Below are 12648 nucleotides of genomic sequence, written 5' to 3'. Positions count from 1 at the left end.
AAGAACGTTACGCTGCGTCATAAAAAAAATATGCATTTCTGCTTGAGTCGTAGACTCGTAACGAAATCCTACTGCTTATCGAGTATCGTTGCTAATTTAGAAAACGGATGCTAATTTAGACGTTGGGTTTTATGGTTAACTGTTATTAACACCTGCATCATGACGGAGTCGTCACTCATGTTTTTATGTAGCAGCAAGTTTGTCACCCAAAGCTGTGCCAAAAATGCAGTTGTACACTTGTTGCTTTTTTAAAAAGACTTGCATCTTGGCTATAAAGATGTCAACACTATTAATCTGGAACAGAAATAATATGTGACGATCAAACTTTAGTCACAAAAAGCCCCCCCCCCCTTCATTCTCTATAGGACTTATTGGAACGATTTCATTCCACAACATCAGGTAGCCTAAGCCTGCTAAATATACTAAACTCAGCAAAAAAAGAAACATCTCTTTTTCAGGACCCTGTCTTTCAAAGATAAATCGTAAAAATCCAAATAACTTCTCAGATCTTCATTGTAAAGGGTTTAAACACTGTTTCCCATGCTTGTTCAATGAACCATAAACAATTAATGAACATGCACCGGTGGAAAGGTCGTTAAGACACTAACATTTTACAGACAGTAGGCAATTAAGGTCAAAGTTATGAAAACTTAGGACACTAAAGAGGCCTTTCTACTGACTCTGAAAAACACCAAAAGAAAGATGCCCAGGGTCCCTGCTCATGCTGCAAGGAGACATGAGGACTGCAGATGTGGCCAGGGCAATAAATTGCAATGTCCGTACTGTGAAACACCTAAGACAGCGCTACAGGGTGACAGGACGGACAGCTGATCGTCCTCGCAGTGGCAGACCACGTGCAACAACACCTGCACAGGATCGGTACATCCGAACATCACACCTGCGGGACAGGTACAGGATGGCAACAACAACTGCCCGAGTTACACCAGGAACACACAATCCATCAGTGCTCAGACTGTCTGCAATAGGCTGAGAGAGGCTGGACTGAGGGCTTGTAGGCCTGTTGTAAGGCAGGTCCTCACCAGACATCACAGGCAATAACGTCACCTATAGGCACAAACCCACCGTCGCTGGACCAGACAGGACTGGCAAAAATTGCTCTTCACTGACAAGTCTCGGTTTTGTCTCACCAGGGGTGATGGTCGGATTCGCGTTTATCGTCAAAGGAATGAGTGTTACACCGAGGCGGAGGGTCCTTCATGGTCTTGGGCATTGTGTCACAACATCATCGGACTGTGCTTGTTGTCATTGCAGGCAAACTCAACGCTGTGCGTTACAGGGAAGACATCCTCCTCCCTCATGTGGTACCCTTTCTGCAGGCTCATCCTGACATGACCCTCCAGCATGACAATGCCACCAGCCATACTGCACGTTCTGTGCGTGATTTACTGCAAGACAGGAATGTCAGTGTTCTGCCATGGCCAGTGAAGAGTCCGGATCTTAATCCCATTGAGCACGTCTGGGACCTGTTGGATCGGAGGGTGAGGGCTAGGGCCATTCCCCCCACAAATGTCAGAGAACTTGCAGGTGCCTTGGTGGAAGAGTGGGGTAACATCTCACAGCAAGAACTAGCACATCTGGTGCAGTCCATGTGAAGGAGATGCACTGCAGTACTTAATGCAGCTGGTGGCCACACCAGATACTGACTGTTGCGTTTGATTTTGAACCCCATTTGTTCAGGGACACATTATTCCCTTTCTGTTAGTCACATGTCTGTGGAACTTGTTCAGTTTATGTCTCAGTTGTTGAATCTTATGTTCATACAAATATTTACACGTTAAGTTTGCTGAAAATCGCAGTTGGCAGTGAGAGGACGTTTCTTTTTTTGACGAGTTTATTATCACTATTCCAATGATATTCAACTCCTAATTGTTGCACAAAAACATGAAACCATGTGCAAAGCCATAAACACATACACTGAACGAAAATATAAACCGCGACAGGCAACAATTTCAAAGAGTTTACTGAGTTACAGTTCATATAAAGGAAGTCAATCAATTTAAATAAATAAATTAGGCCGTAATCTATGGATTTTACATGACTGGGAATACAGATTTGCATCTGCTGGTCACAGATACCTTGAAAGTACCTAATGTGACCACCATTTGCCTCATATAGCGCGGCACATCTCCTTCGCATAGAGTCGATCATGCTGATGATTGTGGCCTGTGGAATGTTGTCCCACTCCTCTTCAATGGCTGTGCTAAGTTCCTGGATATTAGCGGGAACTTGAACATGCTGTGTACACGTCGATCCAGAGCATCCCAAACATGCTCAATGGGTGACATGTCTGGTGAGTATGCAGGCCATGGAAGAACATTTTCAGCTTCCAGGAATTGTGTTCAGATCCCTGCAACATGGGGCCATGTGATATCATGCTGAAACATGAGGTGATGGCGGCGGAAGAATGGCACGACAATGGGCCTCAGGATCTCATCACGTTATCTCTGTTCATTCAAATTAACATCAATAAAATGTCATTGTGTTTGCTGTCTGTAGCTTACGCCTGCCCATACCATGACTCTACCACCACGGGGCACTGATAACGCTGACATCAGCAAACCGCTCGCCCCCACACAACGCCATACACAGTGTCCGCCATCTGCCTGGTACAGTTGAAATTCAGGATTCATCCATGAAGAGCACACTTCTCCAGTGTGCCAGTGACCATCGAAGGTGAGCATTTGCCCACTGAAGTCAGTTATGACGCCAAACTGCAGTCAGGTCAAGACCCTGGTGAGGACAACGAGCACGCAGATGAGCTTCCCTGAGACGGTTTCTGACAGTTTGGGCAGAAATTCTTTGGTTGTGCAAACCCAGTTTCATTAGCTGTTCAGGTGGCTGGTCGCAGACGATCCCGCAGGTGAAGAAGTTGCGTTTATAGTGTATTTTTGATTGGTGGATATTAGTAGCTAATTAGCAATTCTCCTGCCAGATATCCGTAAGCCTATTAGCAGCGTTTGCCAAATGCACGGCTTGCAGAGACGCTTTGTTTGTCCAACCCTCAGATTTATAGACTGTTTTGCATCAAGAGCTAAAGCAGGAACTTTATGATTGATGATGGGTAGCCTATTTGGGTATTTCAGTAATAATAAACGCTGGGTAGCCCAGTGTTTATTAATACTGAAAGAGACTCATTGGCTGTTCAGATAGGTACACTTGTATCTTTATGCTGTGATATCATGGTATTAAAAGGTATATGAGAACATAGTACCAAGGAAGAAGGGAGCGGGTATGGGACTAGGTCACAGAGCAAACCAATCCATGTCAGTCTGTGTATCACATCATGCCAAAAAAAGACTTCACCTACATACATACAGTTGAAGTTTACATACACTTAGGTTGGAGTCATTAAAACTCATTTTTCAACCACTCCACAAATTTCTTGTTAACAAACTATAGTTTTGGCAAGTCGGTTAGGACATCTACTTTGTGCATGACACAAGTAATTTTTCCAACAATTGTTACAGACAGATTATTTCACCTATAAATCACTGTATCACAATTCCAGTGGGTCAGAAGTTTATATACACTAAGTTGACTGTGCCTCTAAACAGCTTGGAAAATTCCAGAAAATGATGTCATGGCTATAGAAGCTTCTGATAGGCTAATTGACATAATTTGAGTCAGTTGGAGGTGTACCTGTGGATGTATTTCAAGGCCTACCTTCAAACTCAGTGCCTGAGCCAAGACCTCAGAAAAGAAAATATAGACCTCTACAAGTCTGGTTCATCCTTGGGAGCAATTTCCAAACACCTGAAGGTACCATGTTAATCTGTACAAACAATAGTACGCAAGTATAAACACCATGGGACCACACAGCAGTCATACCGCTCAGGAAGGAGACGCGTTCTGTGTCCTAGAGATGAAAGTACTTTAGTGCAAAAAGTGCAAATCAATCCCAGAACAACACAAAAGACCTTGTGTAGATGCTATCTATATCCACAGTAAAACTAATCCTATATCGACATAACCTGGAAAGCCGCTCAGCAATGAAGAAGCCACTACTCCAAAACCACTATAAAAAAAACTGACTACGGTTTGCAACTGCACATGGGGACAAAGATCGTACTTTTTGGAGAAATGTCCTCTGGTCTGATGAAACAAAAATAGAACTGTTGGACATAATGACCAACCATCGTTATGTTTGGAGGAAAAAGGGGGAGGCTTGCAAGCCGAAGAACCCATCCCAACCATCAAGCACGGGTGTGGTAGCATCATGTTGTGGGGGTGCTTTGCTGCAGGAGGGACTGGTACACTTCACAAAATAGATCATGAGGATAGAAAATTACATGGATATATTGAAGCAACATCTCAAGACATCAGTCAGGAAGTTGAAGCTTGGTCGCAAATGGGTCTTCCAAATGGACAATGGCCCAAAGCATACTTCCAAAGTTGTGGCAAAATAGCTTAAGGACAACAAAGTCAAGGTATTGGAGTGGCCATCACAAAGCCCTGAACTCAATCCTATAGAACATTTGAGGGCAGAACTGAAAAAACGTGTGCGAGCAAGGAGGCCTACAAACCTGACTCAGTTACACCAGCTCTGTCAGGAGGAATGGGACAAAATTCACCCAACTTATTGTGGGAAGCTTGTGGAAGGCTACCCGAAACGTTTGATCCAAGTTAAACAATTTAAATGCAATGCTACCAAATACTAATTGAGTGTATGTAAACTTCTGACCCACTGGGAATGTGATGAAAGAAATAAAAGCTGAATTAAATAATTCTCTCTACTATTATTCTGACATTTCACATTCTTAAAATAAAGTGGTGATCCTAACTGACCAAAGACAGGGATTTTTTACTAGGATTAAATGTCAGGAATTGTGAAAAACTGAGTTTCAATGTTTTTGCTAAGGTGTATGTAAACTTCCAACTTCAACTGTACATACATGCGCGTCTTTGTTTGTGTCGTCATAAGTCATCGCGGACTGCTAATAGTACGCTGGGTGGACGGGTAAGGTTTAAACAAAGTGTTCCCGGTATAGGACTCGTAATACATTTGAGTAGTTTTGTCCATTTTGGGGTGTGTGCCAGCCGGCCCGCTCGGTGCATTACATGAGGGGAGGAGGGGCTATTTTTAAGGCAGAGGGCACAAAAAGAGCAGAGTTACAGCATGTTAACCTTTAGGGTCAGGTCTGATACGTAAACCCACCCCATCTAAAAAAAACTCAGCTGAACTCATGCTGGGGAAAATAACTCCCTGCCTGAGAACCAGTGGCCTAGCCCCAGTGAGAAATTACTCCTCAGTGGGCCGTTCCTGGGTCGGTAGAAGCCGAAAACAGCTGGGGTACAGGTGACGAAACACACATACACACAATGCCTAGTGAAGTTTAAAGGGTCATTACACTTCCAAATTAAAGTTTGTCAGATTTTTTCAGACATCTACAGTAGTCTCATGTCAAGACAAAAGCACGTCCCTCGACATTGGGGCAGAAAACAGTTCAGTGGGCTGTTCATGGGCCTTGGCTGGGGCGGCAGGAGCGGAAACAGTTCAGCGGGCCGTTCATGGGCCGGCAGGGGCAGAAAGCACATAAGTGGGCTGTGGCTTGGATGCCAGAGGTACCCTCGCATACAGAGCAGGATCGGTACTGTCGAAGAATAATATACGTCAAAAGCATGATATCACACTGTTCCTTTAAACCCTCCTTGTTGCACCAACAACAACGCAGCTACTTTGTATTCTCTCTTTGCTACTTTACATTCTGTCGTAGACATTGCACGTGGAATGGAGTTCAATACGTCTCTCTGTGCTAACTGATGTGTACTATATACACTGCATCTGAAGTGGCTAGGGCAGATCTCAGGCACTAGGTCAGTACAGAACATACTATAAGGACACTTCTATCCCTATAGTCAATACAGGGGTCTCTGGGGAGTAAACTGAACCACCGGAACACTTTTCTCTGCAGCGCTGAACGGCATAGATTAGCTAGACCCCCCTGCCAGCACCCATCAGTTGTCAATCCTTCTTTCACTCTGATCTAATGTACTGGAACAGCTGTGTAAGAGGCTTAACCATTCATCTGGACTGACAAGCCATTGTTCATTGTGATTTATGACACATAATGTGTGAAACAGGATAGTTTGTTGAAAGGTATGGTGATGGCATAACAATGCCAATATCGATATGTCCTAGTTAGAGCTATGTTAGATATTTATCTTTCGGGGAATTACAAAGGCACGGGGGGGGGGGGGGGGGGGGGGTTGCAGTGGAAAGGTGATTAGTCATTCAAACAATTAAACCTAACAGATAGGTAATTACAGTATGTAGTATATTACTTAGTATCAATGATGTTACAAAGTAAACTTGATAAGGAAGGTAGGTTCCAGCTCTGTCAGTGATGACCACAATACCTTAGTATAGCAGGATAACACACTATCCCCATCACCTAGACCAGACAGAGGGTAGAATTACACCAACTTTCCCACCAATATCTCTTTGACAACTTGCTTATTCTAGGATGCCAACTCAGAGAGGTTTCAGCATTGAGCTGGTACCTATATGGTTTGGCTGCTAGTGCTAGCGTTGAAGTAAATGACAACATCTTGGTTACAATTGGACAAAAAACATATATTTTTGATGGGAGTCCTTTTTTGGAAAAGTGCACTGACTATTACATTGTATAAAGTAGCCAGGTTCACTTTACTAATACAATTTACATTACTTAAATCATTATATTTTTTTAGAAAACCATCTTTGAGAAACTGAATGAATTATTACTTTATAGGCGCTGAGACACAAATATTGCGGCTGTGCAGCCAAGTTGTATTGCACTCTTCAAAACCTTGTATCCGGGTAGCTGAAACAAAAGAAAGAAAACCTTTATCAGAAGAGTTCAAAGCACATGATGTTTGACAGGAAACAGTGAAGGAATGTAACACCACAGTGTTCCCAAGCCGCACGCAATCTTTCCCACCATGACCCAGTTTTGGAGGAATCAAAGCATTTGAGTGGGAGATAATGAGACGAAACCCCTTCCTTGTTTTCATGGAATAAATTTAAAGGAAAACCCATAATGATCCAGGGACAATAAACCACAACATAAAAAAGACTGGGAAACACTGAGACATCACTATGCAACAACAACAACAACATACCACAATAACATCATTATTGACCGATCATGATATATTGCTTGCTTGATTATTATTAGAACTGAACTTGATTAAGATTCACTCCACCAGCCATAGCTGTTGTCAATAACAGCATAACAACAGAAGCTTAACCAAAGGATTAAAATGAAGTAAAACCTAAAGATCAAAGTGGGAAAGAGGGCTTACAGATTCAGCATCGTGCTCCAGTCCTGTATCATGATGTTCCATCTCATCATCTCGGAATTCCTTTATTAACTGTATGGAAAATAAATGGCTACATTCACTTCTCAGAAATCAAAACAACAAACACTCAAGACAAAGTACAGTGTGCATTATTAATTTATAGGGGTAGGGTTTTACCTGACCAGGAAAGTACGAGGGTCCTCACTAGCTACTATAGCCACAAAGTCATAAATCCAACCCATTTCTACAATTTATCTTCTTGAAATCTGATTTTAAAACTTACCCTAACCTTAACCACACTGCTAACCTTATGCCTAACCTTAAATGAAAGACCAAAAAGCCTACATTTGGACTTTTTGGCTGTGGGACCTGACTTTGTGGCTAAAGAAAGCTACTGTAAGAGCTACAAGTAAGAGCCTTAGCTGGGGGACAGAGTTTTTCTTGATAGAGCCCAGCCCTGGTCAGGAAAAACTCCAGGGCCCATGGTACGAGGGATGGTTCATTATCTTACTTTTAACAGCTCTACGTATCTGTCTGGGTCCTCCTCCATGAGGGCTCTGATCTGGCTGTTGTAGTGCTCTGAGATGCTCTCCTCCACAGCCACAGTACAGGCCATGGCCCCTTCTTTACCCAGTAGAGCGGTGCCTGCTCCTGCGGGGACACACAACAGAATATGGTCTATCACCCGAAGTACCATATGTATCATACTGTTGTATTGGATTATTGTCTCATTGCAACAGAACTCACAGACACAGTATACATTACAATGGGACGTGTTAAGTGCTTACCTACAGACCCATTTTAATTCATTAAATCTAGGCTACTTATTTTACAATGTAAAATATACATCCATTCCCTTTGTTTATTTGTCAGGCATATGTGACAACTGTTGACTGTATGGAGTGAAGCCTTGTTCCTTACCAAGTAAAAAACCTGCAACGTTCCAGAGGGGCAACAGCAACGTTGGGCGAACTCTGTTCTCTGCAAGGATCTCATTGAATTTGGCAAGATGCTTCTTCTCTTGATCCCACATTTCCTTGAAGCATAGTGAAAATGAATATATAATTGAGGATGCTGGAATGACAACATTTTGTTTTTGTGGGTCACCAAGCACTGACAACATGATTACATCCATTCACTTTAATTGTTGTCTTGAAGTTAACTTTGGGGATACTGGAATGGTAGCCAATAGTGACTCATCTAAAAACCAAAACAAGTAGTTAGGCTATTGCCGTCTGCAAGAATGTAAGAAAAGTAGCTACATCTGTGCATGTGTAATGCAGAATACCTATACCTGAATAAGCGGTCCTGTCTGTGACCTTCCCAACACTGCCATCTGGCCGGCGTAGATGCGGTTGGCACCGTATTCCCCTGCGTGGTCCACCCGCAACATACTGTGCAGCAGAGCCTTCTCTGCTTCGTCGCGCGGGGGCGGTATCACACTGTATGCCCGAGAACTGAGCTGTACTGGTAGTGCTTCAAACAGGACGAAAGGGTTTGTTAAAACATGTAGCTATTTTACTTTGCAGTCGAACGTGTCACCTGCATTACAGTTTTTTCTTCTTCTGCAGAACAACATAACTGTTAGCTATAACGACTGAAGTGTCTCACCCCTTACAAAAGCACCATGTAAACAAAAGGTGAAATTGCCAGCTAAGTTAGTTAACGTTACGTTTGGTTAGCTAATAACTAGCTCTAGCTGCAAAGCTCACTTGAGCTGCTATGAGGATGCAAGCAAGACAGAAACTGACCACTGACAAATTGTATATGACTAGCTAAGCCATTCGTAGGTCAGCATTCATGTATGAACACTGAGCAGACTTGTTTTTAGCATTGTAGCTAGCTAAACAGCATTGAGTGCCTACCTCTGTGATTCAAACAACATTGTCCTATCCTCAAAGGACTGAAAACATGCGTCCACTCAATGTGTGCAAAAACGGCTCGTTGCATTGTTATGTGGCTCTATTATTCTGTAATTAATATTTGTTACATATGCAGGTTGTCATTGAAATGTGCCTGCTTGTGGAGATGGCGCGGTCAAATGACGTGACTTCTTCCATGGTTTAATAGCGGCCCGCAAATAAAGATTTAAGGTGCATGCCGCCACCTACTGTCCTGGAATGTGTGGTCAATCACGGTTTACATTAACTCTACATTGATTGATTTATTTTAATTTAACTAGGCAAGTCAGTTAAGAAAAAAATCTTATTTTCAATGACGGCCTAGGAACAGTGGGTTAACTGCCTGTACAGGAGCAGAACGACAGATTTGTACCTTGTCAGCTCGGGGATTTGAACTTGCAACCTTTCGGTAACTCTAACCACTAGGCTACCCTGCCACCCCGTTATAGACAGTGCATTCGAAAAGTATTCAGACCACTTGACATTTTCTTCATTTTGTTACATTACAGCCTTATTCTAATCTGGATTAAATACATGTTTGTCCTCATCAATCTACACACAATACCCTATAATGACAAAGCAAAAACAGGTTTTTAGAAATGTTTGCAAATTTATTTAAAAAAAATAGAATTACCTTATTTACATAAGTATTCAGATCCTTTGCTATGAGACTCGAAATTGAGCTCAGGTGCATCCTGTTTCCATTGATCATCCTACAGATGTTTCTATAGCTTGATTGGAGTCCACCTTTGGAAAATTCAATTGATTGGACATGATTTGGAAAGGCACACACCTGTCTTTATAAGGTCCCACAGTTGACAGTGCATGTCAGAGCAAAAACCAAGCCATGAGGTCAAAGGAATTGTCCGTAGAGCTCCGAGACAGGATTGTGTCGAGGCACAGATCTGAGGAACGGTACCAAAACATTTCTGCAGCATTGAAGGTCCCCAATAACACAGTGGCCTCCATCATTCTTCAATGGAAGAAGTTTGGAACCCCCAAGTCTCTTCCTAGAGCTGGCCGTCCGGCCAAACAATCAGGGGAGAAGGGCCTTGGTCAGGGAGGTGACCAAGAACCCGATGGTCACTCTGACAGAGCTCCAGAGTTCCTGTGGAAATGGGAGAACCTTCCAGAAGGACAACCATCTCTGCAGCGCTCCACCAATCAGGCCTTTATGGTAGAGTGGCCAGACTGAGGCCACTAAACAGTAAAAGGCCCATGACAGCCCGCGTGGAGTTTGCCTAAAGACTCTCAGACCATGAGAAACAAGATTCTCTGGTCTGATGAAACCAAGGTTAAATTCTTTGGCCTGATTGCCAAGCGTCATGTCTGGAGGAAACCTGGCACCATCCCTATGGTGAAGCACGGTGGTGGCAGCATCGTGCTGTGGGGATGTTTTTCAGCGGCAGGGACTGGGTTACTAGTCAGGATCGAAGGAAAGATTAACGGAGCAAAGTACAGAGAGTAACCTGCTCCAGAGCGCCCTAAGAACACAGCCAAGACAAGTGGCTTTTGGACAAATCTCGGAATATCCTTGTGTGGCCCAACCAGAGCCCGGACTTGAACCCGATCGAACATCTGAAAATAGCTGTGCAGCGACGTGTCTGAATACTTATGCAAATTAAATATTTACGTTTTTGATTTTTAATACATTTGCAAAAGTTTTTAAAAAACTGTATCAAGAACTACTTAGTAGATCCCTCCTATTAGATTTGCCAGAAGATAAATGAGTAAATACATACAGTATCTACACTGTGCTAACAAACCTCCAAACGAGCTTCAACCCCATACAACACTCCTTCCGTGGCCTCCAACTGCTTTTAAATGCCAGTAAAACTAAGTGCATGCTCTTCAACCGATCGCTGCCCCCACCCTCCCGCCCGACTAGCATCAGTACTCTGGACGGTTCTGACCTAGAATATGTGGACAACTACAAATACCTAGGTGTCTGGTTAGACTGTAAACTCTCCTTCCAGACTCACATTAAGCATCTCCAATCCAAAATTAAATCTAGAATCGGCTTACTATTTCGCAACAAAGCCTCTTTCCCTCATGGCGCCAAACATTCCCTCGTAAAACTGACTATCCTACCGTTCCTTGACTTTGGCGATGTCATTTATAAAATAGCCCCCAACACTCTACTCAGCAAAGGGAATGTAGTCTATCACAGTGCCATCCGTTTTGCCACCAAAACCCCATATACTACCCACCACTGCGACCTCTATGCTCTCGTTGGCTGGCCCTCACTACATATCCATCGCCAACCCCACTGGCTCCAGGTCATCTATAAGTCTTTGCTAGGTAAAGCCCCGCCTTATCTCAGCTCATTGGTCACCATAGCAACACCCACCCATAGCACGAGCTCCAGCAGGTATTGCACTGGTCATCCCCAAAGCCAACACTTCATTTGGCTGCCTTTCCTTCCAGTTCTCTGCTGCCAATGACTAGAACGAATTGCAAAAATCTCTGAAGCTGCAGTCTTATATCTCCCTCGCTAACTTTAAGCATCAGCTGTCAGAGCAGCTCACCGATCACTGTACCTGTACACAGCCAATCTGTAAATAGCACACCCGACTACCTCATCCCCATATTATTACTTACCCTCTTGCTCTTTTACTCCCCCAGTATCTCTACTTGCACATCATCATCTGCACATATATCACTCCAGTATTAATGCTAAATTGTAATTATTTTTGCCTCTATGGCCTATTTATTGCCTACCTCCCTACTCGTCTACATTTGCACACACTGTACATAGATATTTTGTGTTATTGACTGTACGTTTGTTTATGTGTAACTCTGTGTTGTTGTTTTTGTCGCACTGCTATGCTTTATCTTGGCCAGGTCGCAGTTGTAAAATCTGAGCACAATTCTGACAGGTTGAACATCCTCCACGGCACTGGAGGGCAGCTACTATTGCCAACATTCCAACAGAGTATACAGACAGTTCATCTGTTTGTCTTCTACATACTGTATCTGCACATAAAATTCATGAAAGTAAACACCTCCTCCTGTATGACCACTATCTGGGTCCTTGGAGCCATCTGTGAAATGGGGTAAAAATGCATAAAAGCGTCTACCAATGTAATTGTAAACCAGTTTCCCTATATCACTGACATCGGGCCAATGTTGATCTAATCCAAGGTTAGATCAACAATAAGAGGTTAGATCAACAATAAGAGGTTAGATCAACAATAAGAGCCAGTAGTAACCACGGAGGAACATCCCCCATCACCACAGGAGAGCCAAACTCCAACTCCCTCAGACCACTCTCCTCAGCAAGCTTTCCAACTGTTCATCCAAAGCCACTGCCTTGTCTACTAGTATTTTCCCAACATTCATCTAGAACAATAACAGTGGGCTGAACCACCTCACAACCTTTCAGTCTAATCAAATAAAATTAAAGTTTATTTGTCACGTGCGCCGAATACAACAGGTGTGGTAG

At 43.2% G+C, this 12648-nt stretch overlaps 1 protein-coding gene across 2 annotated transcripts; it reads right to left on the bottom strand.

Moving 5' to 3' along the window:
• Positions 1–4798: 4798 nt before the first annotated feature.
• LOC110493493 (5-demethoxyubiquinone hydroxylase, mitochondrial) lies at positions 4799–9358 on the bottom strand. Of its 2 annotated transcripts, XM_036949403.1 has the most exons (7): positions 9168–9358; positions 8597–8778; positions 8224–8338; positions 7814–7953; positions 7306–7374; positions 6746–6824; positions 4799–6413 (listed from the first exon to the last, which is right to left on the bottom strand). In XM_036949403.1, exons 1-6 carry the CDS (start codon positions 9250–9252, stop codon positions 6747–6749), a joined length of 669 nt encoding a protein of 222 aa, XP_036805298.1. In that variant the 5' UTR covers positions 9253–9358; the 3' UTR covers positions 4799–6413; position 6746. The 2 variants fall into 2 exon arrangements, with proteins under 2 accessions (XP_036805298.1, XP_021423470.2); XM_021567795.2 differs by lacking the exon at positions 4799–6413 and having other exon boundaries at positions 6575–6824.
• Between the last annotated feature and the right edge of the window lie 3290 nt (positions 9359–12648).

The sequence above is a fragment of the Oncorhynchus mykiss genome, chromosome 17, assembly GCF_013265735.2.
Source record: "Oncorhynchus mykiss isolate Arlee chromosome 17, USDA_OmykA_1.1, whole genome shotgun sequence".
In the NCBI taxonomy this organism is placed as follows: Eukaryota; Metazoa; Chordata; class Actinopteri; order Salmoniformes; family Salmonidae; genus Oncorhynchus; species Oncorhynchus mykiss.
Note: the sequence above shows the minus strand (reverse complement) of the source record. Positions and strands in the feature narration are given on the sequence as shown.